Raw genomic sequence first — 19,559 nt, forward strand, 5'->3', positions numbered from 1 at the left:
CTCACCCCTCCTCACCCCTCCTCTCCCCTCCTCCCCTCCTCTCATTTCATTTTCATTTGATTATGTTTATTTGGCAGGGACAGTGTGCATGTACATTAATCATTCTCAGTAAAGAACAAAGAGATGCCTTGCACCAGATTATAGCTTCAAGCTAATTTACATCTGTAGTCCCTGTAGTCCCTGAGTCCTCCTCACCCCTCCTCTCCTCTCCTCTCCTCACCCCTCCTCTCCTCTCCTCTCCTCACCCCTCCTCTCCTCTCCTCTCCTCACCCCTCCTCTCCTCTCCTCTCCCCCCTCTCCTCTTCTCACCCCTCCTCTCCCCTCCTCTTCTCACCCCTCCTCTCCTCTCCTCTCCTCACCCCTCCTCTCCTCTCTTCACCCCTCCTCTCCTCTCCTCACCCCTCCTCTCCTCTCCCCCCTCTCCTCTTCTCACCCCTCCTCTCCTCACCCTCCTCTCCTCTCCTCACCCCTCCTCTCCTCTCCCCCCTCTCCTCTTCTCACCCCTCCTCTCCCCTCCTCTCCTCACCCTCCTCTCCTCTCCTCACCCCTCCTCTCCTCTCCTCCCCCCTCCTCTCCTCTCCTCCCCCCTCCTCTCCTCTCCCCCCTCTCCTCTTCTCACCCCTCCTCTCCCCTCCTCTCCTCTCCTCTCCTCACCCCTCCTCTCCCCTCCTCTTCTCACCCCTCCTCTCCTCTCCTCTCCTCACCCCTCCTCTCCTCTCCTCTTCTCACCCCTCCTCTCCTCTCCCCTCCTCTTCTCACCCCTCCTCTCCCCTCCCCTCCTCTCCTCTCCTCTCCTCTCCTCACCCCTCCTCTTCTCACCCCTCCTCTCCCCTCCTCTCCTCTCCTCTCCTCACCCCTCCTCTCCTCTCCCCTCCTCTTCTCACCCCTCCTCTCCTCTCCTCTCCTCACCCCTCCTCTCCCCTCCTCTTCTCACCCCTCCTCTCCTCTCCTCTCCCCTCCTCTTCTCACCCCTCCTCTCCCCTCCTCTCCTCTCCTCTCCCCTCCTCTTCTCACCCCTCCTCTCCCCTCCTCTCCTCTCCTCACCCCTCCTCTCTTCTCCTCTACATAAAGCCTTCTTATAAATCAGCTCTTAAAGGGCTGAGTGATGTGCTTTGCACTCACAAAGCTTCAGTGTTTGTTGTCCCTTCAGTGAAAGAGCTTTACACTTTAGACTCTGGAGATTGACACTACGCTTTTCCCTGACATCTTCTTCTCAGGCCAGACGTCAGACGCAAGTTGTACATGAAAAGGTAAATTCTTATATGCCCTTTTTTATATAATGTACATGCGATGTCATTCTCCCAATGTCAAGTACTACAGTACTTACCCAAATAAAATGACTTCAATGTACAGGAATGTCTCAGACAAATGGCTGCAGAGACACGTTGAGCTTGACAGTACATTCTGACACATATTCACCATTCATCCATCCACTGACATCTGTCCATCTGCAAACCCTTTCCAAACTCTCCACCTCTATCTATCAATCTCTGTCTATCTATCCATCCATCCGCCCACCTAAGATGCTAAGATGTTTTTTTCTTACATTCAGCCAGTTTGGATGGAAAAGTTTTTCCCCCAACATGCAGCTGGGTCTGTGGAGCGGGGACTCGTCACAGCACCAGCATATCTCTTCACAGAGCTTCAAGCAAACAGCCCTGTGGCGATTTGGGAATTCGATTTGGAAATTGCGGTCATCAATATTGCAATTTTAGATTAGCTTAGATGAAACTTTAATGATCCCCGCAGGGAAATTGGGTCAGGGCAGCAGGCAAGAATATATATAGGAACAAATGCTCAGTATTTGTGATAATGCAACAAGCAATTACAAGAAGAAGAACATTGAGAATATCACAGCAAATAATGATACAGTCAGTGTCTTCGTGGGCAGATTTACAGGTTAGAGGCGATTCAAGTGTGAATCACTAGCTGTTCACATGATCAAGTGTACAGACGGAAGAACATGTGCAGAACTATGTGCAGACTATAAGCTGTGCACATTAGGACATCTTATCTTATCGATGAGTTTGTGTCTCTGTGTGTCCAGACGGAGATCCGGACGAGTTTCGACGAGCTGTACCGCGTGATGTCGAAGCGGGAGGAGTTCCGCTGGATGATGCTGCGGATCAAGCGCATGGCCGACCCGTGGGTCAGCGCCATCCGCTCGCTGGCCAGCAAGCAGAGCCTGGCCAAGCGCCGCAGGAAGAAGGTGAGGCGCCATACCATCACCTGTCCAGTACTGTGACGTGACGTGCTCTTTCTGCTTAGATCTTCTGTTGATGCCGTTTGCCTCTTCAGTCATGGTGCCTGTCACTGTTCATGCTAACTAACTAGCCAGTTCTGCTAAATGTGAACGATTTCAACAACTGGTTAGAGGTTGGATCGCTGTTGTGTTTTATCACTAGGCGATAAATACGACCAAATACCTTGCTCGATATTGGGACAATATTGGCGCTTTCACAAAATATTTACACAATGAGATTTTTGATAAATAGCCTCATCATCAGTGGATCTAGTGGATCTAATGACTAAGTGGGGAAAGGCAAATAGAACAGCTAGAACAGTCTGGTAAGTTCAGAAAATGACATCACTTTACTGTAATGTAGCAGCCTTTAACACCAGGAAAAGACGACACCTACATGTATGCCATATCACAATATTACCATATCCAACATCTAACAGGATATCTAGTCTCATATCACGATATCGATATAATATTATTATTGCCCAGCCCAAGGTGATAGAGTAGTAAAATAAAAATTTATTTATTTGAAAATGCCGGTTCATTTCTTACATACACAAGCAGGGATGCAGATAAGTAGTTAAGTGCACACAGATATACATTTTCATTCCATTTGGAAGACTGCTACTCTCACAAAATGATTGCTGGCATGGAGGTAAAACTCACTATTGAATCTTAATGAAATGATTAGCTATCCAGAGCTCCCAGCTAACCAAATCAGAATATTTAAGTGGATTACTTAATATATTTCAATCATCCAATCATGGGAGGTTATTTTAACTTGTTTTAACTTAATTTAAATCTTTGAACTTTCTGGAAACTGTCTCGCCACACTCACACACCATACAGTACACATGTAGCCCATTCACACACACACACACACACACACACACACACACGTGTCACACACACCTCTCTTAGTTACACACACACGTACATGCACACGCACACTCAGTGACATGGAATGGCGTGAGAAAATAGAGACAAGGATATTCCATTGTGTCCTGCGCTGGTGGCGGCTCCCGGGGCAGAATAATGCACTCCTCACTTCGCACCGGGCTTGTGAATAATTCATGGTACATTCCCATGACACCTTGGTGCTGATGCAAAGCAGCATCACCCCCTGAGCAAGGCAGAGAAGAAGAGAAGACAAGAGAAGAAGCCCCCCCTCATCTGTCTATCTGAACCTTCTATCTTATCAACTGTATCATATTACATAAAGGGAAAGCCATTATTTCATCTAGCAGTACAGAATATGCTCAATCTAGCTCTGCAGTATTTCAGCCTCTAATCCCTCCTGGATATTAATCCACGAACGATGCGTCCCGTCCGGCGACGTGGGACTGGCCGTCAACGACGACAAATGCATGGGTCACTTCAAACAGAGAGCCGTATTGCTACCTACCCGCTGTGGAACACCGTGTTACGGCTCCCTCAATAACAGCCAAAGCATCCGGTGTGTGTTTGTGTGTGCTGTTAATAATGTCAGCTTAGTTACATGCGTTGCCCTCAGCATGTGGGCCGTGCACCTGACAGTGTTAAGAGCATGAGAAGTGCAGCTGCCGCCGCAGGATAAACACTTTGTACACACAGTACACTGTTTTCTAATAGTGGAAACAATGGTGTCATGTGGACTCCCAAACTATTATGCACTTTTCAATCATTGTTCCACCCGCTAACATTTTTTTCACATCTATCTAGGAGACATTTACGGATCTCACTGTTTTTCAGCACTATGCATTAAAGGGATAATTCAGATTCATTGACGTTGTGTAAGATCCATATTGATAGTCAGTGTATTTTACCTACAGTAGATTGCGAGCGGCACCCAGCTTGGAGAAACAGAGAGCAGCCACGTCAGAGAAGTGAACGCTGCCAGCAGCAAAATGTATCTTAGCCACCTGAAAGAAGGCAGAGCTAAACTAATCCATATCAGTTGTAAAGTGGATGCTATATTAACAACATTTTCAGTGCTTTACCTTGATGCCACACAGCCCTTTCCTTTGGCACTACATCTTCTCAATCGTAGAACTTCCGTATTACTACGCATGCCGCGCGCGGTATTACTCCGCAGATCGCCGTTTGGGCCAGATATTTGATTCTGTGGTGTAATACAGTGCACAGCATGCATAGGAATAGAGGTGAACGGTCACGTGACATTTCCTGCCTCGGAAGCGAGTTCCCCATTCATTTTGTCCATAGACATTTCAAAAAAATCCATATATAACGAGTTTTTAAGGCTGGAACCAAGCTAACCTGTGAGTCTGACCAACTGAATCGGGAGTGACCATAAAATGTCAATTTCCCTCTGCGTTGTTATTTTTTGTTTGTTTGTTGATGGAGATCTTTTTGTGATCACTCAAGTCCCTCCCTCCCTCCTCCGTCAGGTCCTGGTGCACCTGGGCCTGCTGACCAAGGAGTCGGGCTTCAAGATTGCGGAGAACGCCTTCAGCGGTGGCCCGCTGGGCGAGCTGGTCCAGTGGAGCGACCTCATCACCACGCTCTATCTGCTGGGCCACGACGTTCGCATCTCGGCCTCCCTCGCCGAGCTCAAAGAGTGAGTCCTGCACACGTTTAGTATCATAATGAGCCCTAAATATGCAACAGAAAGACTGGTCGATTTCTAGTGGAGAGATGTGTCTTTTTTTCCAACCCGAAACAGACAGGTACTGTAGAAGTTCCCGCTCCCCGATTCCCCTTTCAAACAGCTTAAACTCATTCTGATTGTGGATAATCATACTTCACCTCAAAGGTACAGCCTCTCAGTAGAGCTAAATACACCTGAGCTAAATACATGACCCTCCATAACCTCAGAGATAGCTAATGTTAGAAAAAAGAGAGATGGAGTCTCTCCACGGAACAGGATCAGGATTTGACAGGTTTATTCAATCTGGAGGTTGGGAGCCAAGGATCTCAAAATCTCCATGATTACACAGAATTGAATTGTGTTAATATTGCTGAATATGTTAATGCAGATACATTATGTACTTTAGAGTTTAATCTTATAATGGTGAAGATGATTCACTACTCTTGATTGATTGATTGGTTGATTTATGAAAGTGTCATGCACTCAATCGTGCCCAACCCTCATGGGTTTCTAACACACAATAAAATCCAACAATGCAACATTGCTACAATGGTACATTTAAAGTAACACATGTCGCAGGTCAGAGTAGAAATCCTGGGGGGGGGGGGGGGGGGGGGGGGGGCGGATGATTTCAAGCAAATGTATTGTAACTCCTTTTTGCAGCATCGGTGCTATGCAATGCAACCCTAAGAGTGTATGAAATGACTGTTGAGCGTGTAACCCATTGCACTGTAACACCCTAATAGTCCGAGGCTGGTGTTTAACAGAGCCTGAACTGAAAGCCTCTGTTTGCCAAAAACGATGTTTAGGTAAACCAGCGGCCTCACGGCCTTCAACATTTGCTTATTTGACTTAGAGAGGAAACAAATGTAGCTCCCTTGTCTTTTATCTCATATTTATTGAGGTATTGTTTACTAGCAGGAAAGGCCCATTGGCCAGCTGTAAACTTCTAATGCTGCTGCTTGGTCAAAGTGCCAGGCGGTCTGTGGCTCTCTCTTCTGTATTATTATTGATTCCCTGCCTCCCAACACGAGGGTTGCAGGTTCGAGCCCCCGTGATATCTCCCACTTGGTCGGGCATCCATACAGGTGTAATAGGCCGTGTCTGCTGCGGGTGGGAAGCCGGATTAGGGGGGGGGGTGAATAGCGTGATCCTCCCACGCGATACATCCTGCTGGTGAAACTGCTCACTGTCATGTGAAAAGAAGCGGCTGGTGACTGCACATGTATTGGAGGAAGCATGTGCTATTGTGCTAGTCTACAACTCTCCCTAGATCGGCAGAGGGGTTTTCCATTTCCCATGTGCAATCATACCGGTATAGTTCACTTTCCCTCCCTGTTAACCAGCCTGCCACTCTCAAACAGCTCTGACACAATCAGTACTTCCTGTTAACCAGCCTGCCACTCTCAAACAGCTCTGACACAATCATTACTTCCTGTGTCGTCAAAGGTCACCGCTAGGGTTTAGTTTTAATATCAACAACAGAACATTTTTGCGTCCTTAAAAATGCAAAAGAGAGAGAATATTAGTGGGCTTGAGTGAAATGTATGATTTATTATTCAATCAAGTTTATTATTCAATAATTTCACCAACCACCACCTGAACCCTCTCCATTAACAACTCTCTTCTCAGAGGGGGAAATGGGGATTATCGTTACCAAGGTGATGTTTCTCATCCGAAAATTGACAATCAGAGCCGTGTCAAAGCAGTAGCCAACTGTACCAGCTTCTGTGTTATGTGTTATGCATGGATTTGCACATTGGCTTTTCTGAAGAGGATCAGACCAAGCTCAGTAACTTTCCCAGTTTATAAATGCAGGGAAAATAACAGAGCTTTGTAACATGCAACATTTTGACTACGCCTCTCGAAGCCTTCTCATGATTTAAATGTTGGTCTTCTCCCCAGGATCATGCGCAGGGTTATGGGGAACAAGTCCAGCTGCCCCACTCAGGGTGACAAGGTGGTGGAGCTGATCTACATCGACATCGTGGGCCTCACCCAGTTCAAGAAGACCCTGGGACCCTCCTGGGTCCACTACCAGTGAGTGCTTTTGCAAATGACCTTTCAGGGGTGGTAGAAACAGCTTTGATTCCAAGATGACCAAGAACAACAAGACCTGAATGGGATAAATATTTGGGGTACAAAAAACTTGCCCCATCTGAATTAAGCTTAGATCTTAATTGCTTGGCTCAAAAAGCACTGTGATGGTCATTTATGAAGACATGGAAGGCAGTACTCTTTCAATATCCCTGCTCAGATCATCATATCAGCTGGTCTGGGGAGTCGAAGTCCAACTATTTGGACAAGCCCACTTCTCTAACCTTTGGACCGCTCCTCGCACACGGGCAGATTGCGTCGGCGGTTGAGACCTTCTGTTGTCTGGCGCTTCGTCGACAGCCCTGGCAGCCCGCGCCCGCACTTTCCACAAAAGGCTGGAGTAGCCTCTGTTGCCTCTGTTGCCGGCAACGTTTTGACCCCACGAGTCTATCCTCCCTGTCTGATTGCTCCGCTGAGAGCCGGGGGCACGTGGCCTTCCTGGTCCGCTCGGATAAAAGCAGCTCTCATCAACTGCGTCTGACGGGAAGAGAAATAGAACAATACGTCTGGGCCGCTAATGGCCCTCCCGGTTCCTCCCGCTTGTCACCAGGTTTTTGTTGGCCTGCGAGTCGTTCTGCGCTTGAGACTGCGTCCGCTCCCTCTGTGCCCCGAGGAAATGGACTCCACTGTAGCCGTAATGTAAGGTCCAGATGCTGCAGGATTTCTTCTTCTGCAAGTTATTGACCACTTCATGTCAGAGCACTTACGTCAACGTGCGCTTTTCCAAGTTTTGAGTCTTTTAGCGCTGTCACGGCCTTCTCTGTGCAGTTTATTCTCTCGTTCCTCTCTCTCAAAGTGCCTCGTCTTGTTAGAAGTGGGACAACATTTTGGCCAGAGAATTCCACAATCTTCTCTCCACTTCATTTGTCACGTCGGCAATGGCAGAAGGATGCCCGACGGACTGAAAGCAGTAGATTTAATTCCAGCAATCTGCCTCCCAACTGTTTGCATATGAGAGCCCGAATGCGCGCCAACAGTAAACGGTTTCACTCTTGTTAGATTTTTTTTTGTCGGGTTTGTTTGTGTTTGTTTTTGGAGGAAAAGGCGAGCAGAAGTCTGTCGGGCCTGTTTGTGATTAATGCGCTTTGCTGTTGCCCCCGCCTCCTGGCTATCTGTCTCACTGTATCACTGTGGAGGAATGGGAATACTGTGAGCTGTTATTTTCTGGGTACACGCCGGAGCCAATGTTGTTCTATTTAATTTAATCCCTCAATTCAATCACTTCAGCGGGCAAGAGAGACGCCGCGCTTTCATCTGCATCACCGAGGCGTTGGCCACTTCCACCATCCACTGACGCTGCTTATTGTTTCAGTGCAGAAATGAAACCGGACAAGAGAGCAGTCAGTCAGCAGCCATGTGGAGGAGGAGCCTCTTCCTGCTCCGCCTCCGCTATCTCTCTAACTTCCTGTTCCCTTTGTCTGCTCTGCCGTCCATTTGCATCAGCCACTTCCTCACTTTTGTTTTATGAGGTCTTTGATTTTGCATAGCGCGGTCTGTATGCAGTGCTTAAGTGTGTGTGTGTGTGTGTGTGTGTGTGTGTGTGTATGTGTGTGTGTTTGTGTCAGAGATGCTCACAAGTCATTTTTTGATCATGGTCGGTGGCGACCATCATGAATCGCAGTACTATAAACAGTCTTTAACACATCATGCCAGGGGGCTATATAGGCATGCTGTGAAATAAACCAGAGCAGTTAGGAAACTAGGCCACCTGTGCCTCTCGTAAGCACCTCATCATTTAGCTATTATACCTTTTCCAGTGTGGACAAAGGCAAGGTTTCAAGCTTTCCAATTTTTCAGAAAGCGGTCATACTGCATTTTCTTCCTTAAAATATATTATGTCATTTTCTACAGCGTTTTACATCTATTCATTTCTGAGACAATTAGACTTTAATGTTACTGCAATGGATATATATTTTGCTGGTCCCGCAAAGAGCTATGTCTCTAAATTACATTTTCATTGTAGAATTCCCCTTGAGATTTCGGACAACATTAAGTTATTACGGGATCATTTCCAGAGAATTAAATTAAATGAGTGTATTCCTTATTTATTTCACACCCCACTTTGAGAAGTGTCGGAACAGCCTCAACTCCTGCCACACTCTGCCGTGTTTACATGGCGCTGTCTGTGGCTTCCACAGTGCTTCCCCCCATCTGCTGAGGAGATTTACCGGTTGACAGATGACGGTTGTTTCTTTCCTCCACAGCCCGGAGATGGCATGTTGTTATGTTGTTGTGCATCTTGTTGTTGTTGTTCCAGTCTAAAGTGTCCTCGCGGTGGACACGTTTCCCAGCTCGCTCCTCTCTCAGGGCCTTCCACAAGCTCGCCCAGCCATCTGCATAGCATCTGCCTGGGCAGAGAGAGAGAGAGAGAGAGAGAGAGAGAATATTTTCGAGATGCAGGTGTGTGTGTGTGTGTGTGTGTGTGTGTGTGTGTGACTGTGTGTGTGTGTGTGTGTGTGTGTGTGTGTGTGTGTGTCTGTGTCTGTGTGTGTGTGTGTGTGTCTGTCTGTGTCTGTGTCTGTGCACGTTTACACCTGGCTCCTTATCACAGTGATTAATGCCGACTATTCTACATTGGCCCCCAGCTGGAACGTAATCACAGAACTTTACTTGACTTGAATGGAGGAACATAACTTTCTTTTCCCCCGAGGCAAAAGCCTTTCCTCGACAAAACAGACAAATCAAGATTCACAGCAATCAAGCGGGGCGAGAAGCAAGGATGAATCAATGAGACGGAATAAGTCGGCGCGAGAGAAACAGCTCCCTAATAAAAACAGAGAGAGAGAGAAAGATTCAATACAATATTCAATACAGATTGAGATTAGCCTCGGCGTTACAGCTCAAGGTAGAAAAGCAGACAGCTCTCTCTTTGTTCCTTATTTACCTTTGCCCTCATCCAAGTTGCCAGATATTGCTCCAGCCAATCGGAACGTCCCTTGTGGACAATAAAGAACATCTAATCTAAAGCGGAGTGTGGCGTTAAAGGTCACGAGCGCGTCCGGCCCCAGCCTGTACTGTCCTCTCTCTCTCCTGGTCTAATTAATCCTGCGCTCTGACCTTTAGAGTCCACTCCCATTTTCATTCTCAGCCTTCCGCCCCTGCAGGATGGGCTCACTCTGCCCCTGCAGGACGGGCTCTCTCTCTCTGCCCCTGCAGGACGGGCTCACTCTGCCCCTGCAGGACGGGCTCTCTCTGCCCCTGCAGGACGGGCTCTCTCTCTCTCCCCCTGCAGGACGGGCTCTCTCTGCCCCTGCAGGACAGGCTCTCTCTCTCTCCCCCTGCAGGACGGGCTCTCTCTGCCCCTGCAGGACGGGCTCGTCCTGGGCTCACTCTGCCCCTGCAGGACGGGCTCACTCTGCCCCTGCAGGACGGGCTCACTCTGCCCCTGCAGGACGGGCTCACTCTGCCCCTGCAGGACGGGCTCACTCTGCCCCTGCAGGACGGGCTCTCTGCCCCTGCAGGACGGGCTCTCTCTGCCCCTGCAGGACGGGCTCACTCTGCCCCTGCAGGACGGGCTCACTCTGCCCCTGCAGGACGGGCTCACTCTGCCCCTGCAGGACGGGCTCACTCTGCCCCTGCAGGATGGGCTCACTCTGCCCCTGCAGGACCTCTGCCCCTGCAGGACGGGCTCACTCTGCCCCTGCAGGATGGGCTCTCTCTGCCCCTGCAGGACGGGCTCTCTCACTCTGCCCCTGCAGGACGGGCTCACTCTGCCCCTGCAGGACGGGCTCTCTCACTCTGCCCCTGCAGGACGGGCTCTCTCACTCTGCCCCTGCAGGACGGGCTCACTCTGCCCGTGCAGGACGGGCTCTCTCTGCCCCTGCAGGACGGGCTCACTCTGCCCCTGCAGGATGGGCTCACTCTGCCCCTGCAGGATGGGCTCTCTCTGCCCCTGCAGGACGGGCTCTCTCTGCCCCTGCAGGACGGGCTCGCTCTGCCCCTCGCCGCGGCTTCATGTTTGGGAATGCCGCTGTTTGCACATTGCTAAAGGACACGTTATAACCTTCTCAATGTTTGCCTTTACAGGGAGAGGGGGACGCTTTATTAGGCACAACTCAAAATACACGCTTATTTTTTATCACAAAAATAAATCGTAAATCTCCCGTTTAGTCATCACACTCTTTGGCAATGTGCCAAACGCTCGCGGGGTGGTGTGTGTGTGTGTGTGTGTGTGTGTGTGGGGGGGGGGGGGGATATGCGACCCAATAAATCCTCTCCTTTCCTTTCAATAAATTGTTTTGTGTAAACAAACCCTCCGTATATGTTTCACACTGCGGTTAACCCGAGGGCTGACTGCACTCCGCAGCTATTGTGAGTCTAGGCTAAGTTACATTTGGGCTTTAACCCTGCTGTTGGCTAGGTTGACTCTCTGGAACAGTTAGTTAGTAAGTGTAGGTGCCGCTTCTCGGTGTCTAAACACGGTCAGAAATGCAACTGAACCCGGGGTTAGTTCATATATGGAAAACAAACCATATGTGTATGAAGCAGTGTTCAGCGGTTGACTGCGGGACGGGTACACTGTCTCTGTAGTTGTGATTGTGTGCACAGGGCGGGAGTGAGCCATTTCCAGGGTGTGATATAACAAGTATACACTGGGTCTGTGTAAGCTGGTGTGTGAGCTGTATTGATTTTGTGTGTGTGTGTGTGTGTGTGTGTGTGTGTGTGTGTGCGCCATAGGTGCATGTTACGGGTGCTGGATTCCTTTGGCACAGAGCCAGAGTTCAACCACGCCCACTACGCCCAGTCCAAGGGCCACAAGACGCCCTGGGGGAAGTGGAACCTCAACCCCCAGCAGTTCAACACCATGTTCCGTAAGTCGGCAGCATGCCAACACGCACGCACGCACGCACGCACGCTCGCACGCACGCACGCGCACGCACACACACACACACACACACACACACACACACACACACACACACACACCGCCCCTCTCCTCTCACCATGCCTCTGTCAAACATCACTAAATCGCGAGTAAGCTTTAATCCCTAAATGGAGTAGAAAAAGGGCTATTTGGCTGGACTGTATCAGACCAAATCAGTCAATCTCCTGAAAGTTATCCAGTTCAAATCAAATTACATTTTCCCAATTGATATTTGCCATAACCAAATTGTGGTTTACTCTAGGGCTGCAACTGATGATTATTTTCATTATTGAATAACCTGTCGATTATTTTCTTGACTAATCGATTAGTTGTTTGATCTATAAAATGTCACAAAATGGTGAAAAATGACAATCACTTTTTCCCCAAAGCCCAAGACGACATCCTCACATGTCTTCTTTTGTCCTGAGCAGCAGAGTCCACAACACAAAGAGAATCTGTTTACTGTCATAGAAGCCTAAAGAAACCAGAAAATATTCACATTTAAGAAGCTGGAACGAGATCATTTTAGTTTTAGTTTTTCTTGAAATTTAGTCTACAATTAATTGATTATAAGAAAAATAGTTGGCGATTCATTTTCTGTTAATCAACTAATCGAATAATGGTCAAATGGTTGCAGCTCTAGTTGACAGACAGGACTCACAGTGTTTCAAAACCCATGACACATCACTGCAGTATGTACCATACAAACAAGTGTCGACAAAACCACCACTTGATTTTTCCACTGATGGAGCCAATAGGCAAAGAAATCCCTCGTCGGGGATCGATTCAGTCCAAGACACAGCATTCTTATACAAGCATCAGAGGCTATAATATTACATGTGCAGCTTAGGCAAGTGCAGGGGGATCATTGAACCTTGAGGTAGCGTGTAACAGCAGCTAAACGGCTCTCTGAGGGAGAGTCTGTAACGGTGGAGAATGGCATTGGCCCACCTCACCACCACATGCCTCTCTGAGGGAGAGACCGTGACGGTGGAGAATGACATTGGCCCACCTCACCACAACATGCCTCTCTGAGGGAGAGATGTGACGGTGGAGAATGGCATTGGCCCACCTCACCACAACATGCCTCTCTGAGGGAGAGATGTGACGGTGGAGAATGGCATTGGCCCACCTCACCACAACATGCCTCTCTGAGGGAGAGATGTGACGGTGGAGAATGGCATTGGCCCGCCTCACCACAACATGCCTCTCTGAGGGAGAGACTGTGACGGTGGAGAATGGCATTGGCCCGCCTCACCACAACATGCCTCTCTGAGGGAGAGATGTGACGGTGGAGAATGGCATTGGCCCGCCTCACCACAACATGCCTCTCTGAGGGAGAGACTGTGACGGTGGAGAATGGCATTGGCCCGCCTCACCACAACATGCCTCTCTGAGGGAGAGTCTGTGACGGTGGAGAATGGCATTGGCCCGCCTCACCACAACATGCCTCTCTGAGGGAGAGACCGTGACGGTGGAGAATGGCATTGGCCCGCCTCACCACATGCCTCTCTGAGGGAAAGACCGTGACGGTGGAGAATGGCATTGGCCCGCCTCACCACAACATGCCTCTCTGAGGGAGAGACTGTGACGGTGGAGAATGGCATTGGCCCGCCTCACCACAACATGCCTCTCTGAGGGAGAGTCTGTGACGGTGGAGAATGGCATTGGCCCGCCTCACCACAACATGCCTCTCTGAGGGAGAGACGTGACGGTGGAGAATGGCATTGGCCCGCCTCACCACAACATGCCTCTCTGAGGGAGAGACCGTGACGGTGGAGAATGGCATTGGCCCGCCTCACCACAACATGCCTCTCTGAGGGAGAGACTGTGACGGTGGAGAATGGCATTGGCCCGCCTCACCACAACATGCCTCTCTGAGGGAGAGTCTGTGACGGTGGAGAATGGCATTGGCCCGCCTCACCACATGCCTCTCTGAGGGAGAGACCGTGACGGTGGAGAATGGCATTGGCCCGCCTCACCACAACATGCCTCTCTGAGGGAGAGACCGTGACGGTGGAGGATGGCATTGGCCCGCCTCACCACAACATGCCTCTCTGAGGGAGAGACGTGACGGTGGAGAATGGCATTGGCCCGCCTCACCACAACATGCCTCTCTGAGGGAGAGACGTGACGGTGGAGAATGGCATTGGCCCGCCTCACCACAACATGCCTCTCTGAGGGAGAGACCGTGACGGTGGAGAATGGCATTGGCCCGCCTCATCACAACATGCCTCTCTGAGGGAGAGTCTGTGACGGTGGAGAATGGTATTGGCCCGCCTCACCACAACATGCCTCTCTGAGGGAGAGTCTGTGACGGTGGAGAATGACATTGGCCCGCCTCACCACATGCCTCTCTGAGGGAGAGACTGTGACGGTGGAGAATGGCATTGGCCCGCCTCATCACAACATGCCTCTCTGAGGGAGAGACTGTGACGGTGGAGAATGGCATTGGCCCGCCTCACCACAACATGCCTCTCTGAGGGAGAGTCTGTGACGGTGGAGAATGGCATTGGCCCGCCTCACCACAACATGCCTCTCTGAGGGAGAGACTGTGACGGTGGAGAATGGCATTGGCCCGCCTCACCACAACATGCCTCTCTGAGGGAGAGTCTGTGACGGTGGAGAATGGCATTGGCCCGCCTCACCACATGCCTCTCTGAGGGAGAGACCGTGACGGTGGAGAATGGCATTGGCCCGCCTCACCACAACATGCCTCTCTGAGGGAGAGTCTGTGACGGTGGAGAATGACATTGGCCCGCCTCACCACATGCCTCTCTGAGGGAGAGTCTGTGACGGTGGAGAATGGCATTGGCCCGCCTCACCACAACATGCCTCTGTGAGGGAGAGTCTGTGACGGTGGAGAATGGCATTGGCCCGCCTCACCACATGCCTCTCTGAGGGAGAGTCTGTGACGGTGGAGAATGGCATTGGCCCGCCTCACCACATGCCTCTCTGAGGGAGAGACCGTGATGGTGGAGAATGGCATTGGCCCGCCTCACCACATGCTTCTCTGAGGGAGAGACCGTGACGGTGGAGAATGGCATTGGCCCGCCTCACCACAACATGCCTCTCTGAGGGAGAGTCTGTGACGGTGGAGAATGGCATTGGCCCGCCTCACCACCACATGCCTCTCTGAGGGAGAGACTGTGACGGTGGAGAATGGCATTGGCCCGCCTCACCACAACATGCCTCTCTGAGGGAGAGACCGTGACGGTGGAGAATGGCATTGGCCCGCCTCACCACAACATGCCTCTCTGAGGGAGAGTCTGTGACGGTGGAGAATGGCATTGGCCCGCCTCACCACAACATGCCTCTCTGAGGGAGAGACCGTGACGGTGGAGAATGGCATTGGCCCGCCTCACCACAACATGCCTCTCTGAGGGAGAGTCTGTGACGGTGGAGAATGGCATTGGCCCGCCTCACCACAACATGCCTCTCTGAGGGAGAGTCTGTGACGGTGGAGAATGGCATTGGCCCGCCTCACCACAACATGCCTCTCTGAGGGAGAGTCTGTGACGGTGGAGAATGGCATTGGCCCGCCTCACCACAACATGCCTCTCTGAGGGAGAGTCTGTGACGGTGGAGAATGGCATTGGCCCGCCTCACCACAACATGCCTCTCTGAGGGAGAGTCTGTGACGGTGGAGAATGGCATTGGCCCGCCTCACCACAACATGCCTCTCTGAGGGAGAGTCTGTGACGGTGGAGAATGGCATTGGCCCGCCTCACCACATGCCTCTCAAAAGCTTTCATCACCTCAGTAACCTTAACTGGCTTTTCCCAGCAACTTGCCCAGTCTGTTGTTACATAAGGTCAAGTTGCCAAACCAGGTCCCCCAGATCAGGATACAGTAAATGCTCATCGCATCGCGGTCTGTTGACCTCTGTACCGCCGCAGTTTTGAACGGGACGCTTTGGTTGAAAGTCGGGCATAAAAGACGACCTGCACACTGAGCAGCTAATGGAATATCAAGCCGATTAAAGAGAAATAAGAGATCAGCCACTCGACGCTCACACTCACTGTGATTATGAATGTGGGACGTGGGCATCTTATTGCTGTGGGCGAGTGTGAGGGTGTGTGTGCGCATCAGCGCCAGTGTGAGATCACTCTGTAACCGGAGTCGAGCGCGGCGCGGCTTGTAGCGGAGGAGGAGAGAGGGCTCTGGGGAGGAAAGGGAGCCCAACCCCCTGGAGGGATTGACCTGGTCCCCACGGCTAAGAGAAAGTGAAATGTTACCCCCGCCGTCTCCGTTTGCGAGGTGAGGCCCCGAAACGGTCCGGAATACCATTGCATCTGAATGGGCCCTTTGTCTGGCGGGTAGGGTATGTCTTTCTCATAAGACACGGGGGCTTTGCAGGAAATCCAGCTCAGAGTCGTGGGGTTAGATGATATCGCCGGCGAAACAAGTGCACGGTGTTTTGGCCGAGTGTTAAAACCACACAATGGCTTCCAGGCACAAGAGATGAGAGAGAGAGATCGAGAGAGAGAGAGAGGGTATTGCTTTTCTTTGCATTGTGCACAACGCCTTGTCTTGAGGTTAAAGAGGAGTCTGTGTGCACCTTGCAGCCCAAACAGCATGTTACATTAACACCTCTGACAGATGACGAGACAGATATCTCAGGTTTCCTATTGTTGCTTTATGAGACACCAGATCGTCAAATATTTAGCTTCAAGTATTTCTTAGTGTTTGGTATTTTGTTTTGTTTTGGCTTGGATAACCAGACAGCTGGAATTTAATTACCGCTTGAGGACATTTCATTGAGGTTAAATGTCGAAAGTTCTGCTCAATTGACTTTGGAATTCATGAATGAATGAATGAATGAATAAATTAATTTATTAGACAGTTGTGAAAAACACAAATGAACAGATAAAATCCATACACCATATTGAAATTGTCAAGGAATAAAACACAATAAAGGTCAAGACTTGTTTCCATTGTGTGAATTTTGCAATAATTGTCTTGTCCCATTTTGATGCCACCCATCTGGTATTTCCCGTCAAATGAATCGCTAAGAGTTATTTGCAGATACTTCTTCATCGGGTGTGGCAGACAGATTAATCCCAGTCAGGATGTAAACAGGAAGTGACATATTTACTTTTGGCCAAAGCTTATGTAATATTTAATATTCGGTTCTGCCGACCGTGAAATTCTATTTCCACTGACCTTTTGAATGTAGATGTAACAGTGGACAAATCAGGTGGTAGTAGGTAATTTATCCTGGATTTGGATTGGTCTATTTGTTACCATTAGGCAGTCCTCCATAAATCATTGGACGAGGGAATCGGGAGTATGTGGCCTCTGGCCAATAAGACAAGACAAGGCCAAATCGACCTCATTAATCTATTTCAGTCAGCCCAAAGTAGGGATAGCAGGGAATGTTTTCTGGTGTACCGTTTGTGTTCCAATGTGCATCTTACTTGGGTGTGCCCGCCAGCACAAGTCATTTATATTGTGGAAGGCTGTAGACTGGCAAATGTAATAGAGTTAACCTCTCCTCCTCTCCTCCTCTCCTCCCTCAGACTGACGTGAAGGGAATCAAGTCGCACAAGGCACATTTATTTATTAGGCACTTTATCAACATCAAAACAGCTTTGTCACAAAGTAATTCATGAAGCAAAAAAATGAATAAACCCAGATAAACAATATAGGACAAATAATTAATAATTTCAAAAAGATTCAAAAAGATTTTAAAGATATGAGGCTGTGTGTGCATGCGAGAGAAATAGCACACACACCTGCTGTGCTATTCCCACTAACCCCACATATATCATAATATGATACTACCATATTATGATAGTTTTCAACATGTGGTAAACTATAGCTTATTTTCATCAATGATTTAGAACCAGCTCTTTCCTGTTTTGGTCAATACAGTTAAGCTTATGGCTTCGGTGATCATCAGTGATAAGATTATCAGTTGCTACCACACGTGACATTTACATCTGATACTCCCTGTGTGTAGCCATGCCTTGTTTGCTAAGTCCCCCAAGCCATGGGAAGCCTTCAAAATGCAAAGGAAGATGAATAGTGGTCAGAGGTTATACGTAACAGCAGGAGGAGCATTTATCTTTGAGACGTGGCCTGACTGTCAAGCTTTGATTGATGATGTCCACATGAGGAAGAGCTTTTCTTTTTTCCCTCAATTGTTTGCTGTTCCTGAACATGCCGTCTGTACTTGGCCTGTATGAGCACAGACACGCTTCAACACCATTTCTACTGGGGTGCTGGGCCGGGCTCATAAGATGGAAAAGTCAGTCAGACAGTCAGGACAGTCAGTCAGTCAGGACCAGTCAGTCAGACAGTCAGGATAGTCAGTCAGACAGTCAGGACAGTCAGTCAGACAGTCAGGATAGTCAGTCAGACAGTCAGGACAGTCAGTCAGACAGTCAGGATAGTCAGTCAGACAGTCAGGACAGTCAGTCAGACAGTCAGGATAATCAGTCAGACAGTCAGGACAGTCAGTCAGGACAGTCAGTAAGACAGTCAGGACAGTCAGTCAGACAGTCAGGATAATCAGTCAGACAGTCAGGACAGTCAGTCAGACAGTAAGACAGTCAGGTCAGTCAGACAGTCAGGATAGTCAGACAGTCAGTCAGTCAGTCAGGACAGTCAGTCAGACAGTCAGGATAGTCAGTCAGACAGTCAGGACAGTCAGTCAGACAGACAGACAGTCAGTCAGTCAGGACCAGTCAGTCAGACAGGATAGTCAGTCAGACAGTCAGGACAGTCAGGCAGACAGTCAGGATAGTCAGTCAGACAGTCAGGACAGTCAGTCAGACAGTCAGGATAGTCAGTCAGACAGACAGTCAGTCAGTCAGGACCAGTCAGTCAGACAGGATAGTCAGTCAGACAGTCAGGACAGTCAGGCAGACAGTCAGGATAGTCAGTCAGACAGTCAGGACAGTCAGTCAGACAGTCAGGACAGTCAGTCAGACAGTCAGTCAGACAGTCAGGTCAGTCAGACAGTCAGGACAGTCCATCAGACAGTCAGGACAGTCAGTCAGATAGTCAGTCAGACAGTCAGTAAGACAGTCAGATCAGTCAGACAGTCAGGACAGTCAGGCAGACAGTCAGGATAGTCAGTCAGACAGTCAGGACAGTCAGTCAGACAGTCAGGACAGTCAGTCAGACAGTCAGTCAGACAGTCAGGTCAGTCAGACAGTCAGGACAGTCCGTCAGACAGTCAGGTCAGTCAGACAGTCAGTCAGTCAGGACAGTCAGTCAGTCATGGACGTTTAGTGAGTTTAGTGGTTAAAGGGCCGTTGCTGGGATAGGAAGGTGCTAAAGAGTCTGGATTTGAGGGGTGGGTAGGATTAGTGGCTAGGGGGATATGGGGGGGGAGTAGCGCTGTGGTTAAAAGGTTTGCGCTGGTTTGCTTATAGGGATGGGTCCGATCCAATATCGGTATCGGGTGCTGATACTGACATAATTCACGAATTGGATCGGGGGGGAAATTACAGCGCGGGCCGCACAGGGGGCGCTTGCCGTAATTTGCCCATGTATAATAGTATCCTTCTTTGCCTTGTATATTTTCTTAATTTTGTCTGCTTTTTGCAAGGTATATTTTAAAAAAAAAGCCAAATCTTTGCCTATACTGTATATTCAAGAAAAATATCGGTATCGGAATAATATCGGTATCGGCAGATATCCAAATTCAGGTATCGGAATCGGATCGGAAGTGAAAAAATGTGGATCGGTGCATTCCTACTTGCTTACAAGTGATACTGCTCGACAGAAAGAGTAAGAGCATGAATATTATGATATTA

The 19,559-nt window shown here is 49.3% G+C and overlaps 1 protein-coding gene across 2 annotated transcripts in view; it reads left to right on the forward strand.

Annotated features, from left to right (window-relative positions):
* The window catches only part of mgat5 (alpha-1,6-mannosylglycoprotein 6-beta-N-acetylglucosaminyltransferase), a 183,404-nt gene that overhangs the window by 117,998 nt on the left and 45,847 nt on the right, over window positions 1–19,559 (forward strand). Inside the window, exons 7-11 of one of the 2 annotated variants that reach the window (XM_083632428.1) lie at window positions 1,218–1,250; window positions 2,048–2,209; window positions 4,630–4,799; window positions 6,735–6,869; window positions 11,604–11,737. In XM_083632428.1, the coding sequence (XP_083488554.1) occupies window positions 1,218–1,250; window positions 2,048–2,209; window positions 4,630–4,799; window positions 6,735–6,869; window positions 11,604–11,737 (634 nt within the window). The remainder of the gene's footprint in view (window positions 1–1,217; window positions 1,251–2,047; window positions 2,210–4,629; window positions 4,800–6,734; window positions 6,870–11,603; window positions 11,738–19,559) is intronic. The other variant, XM_083632429.1, reaches the window with a different exon arrangement.

The sequence above is a fragment of the Poromitra crassiceps genome (genome assembly GCF_964638095.1).
Source record: "Poromitra crassiceps genome assembly, chromosome: 3".
Taxonomy (NCBI): Eukaryota; Metazoa; Chordata; class Actinopteri; order Beryciformes; family Melamphaidae; genus Poromitra; species Poromitra crassiceps.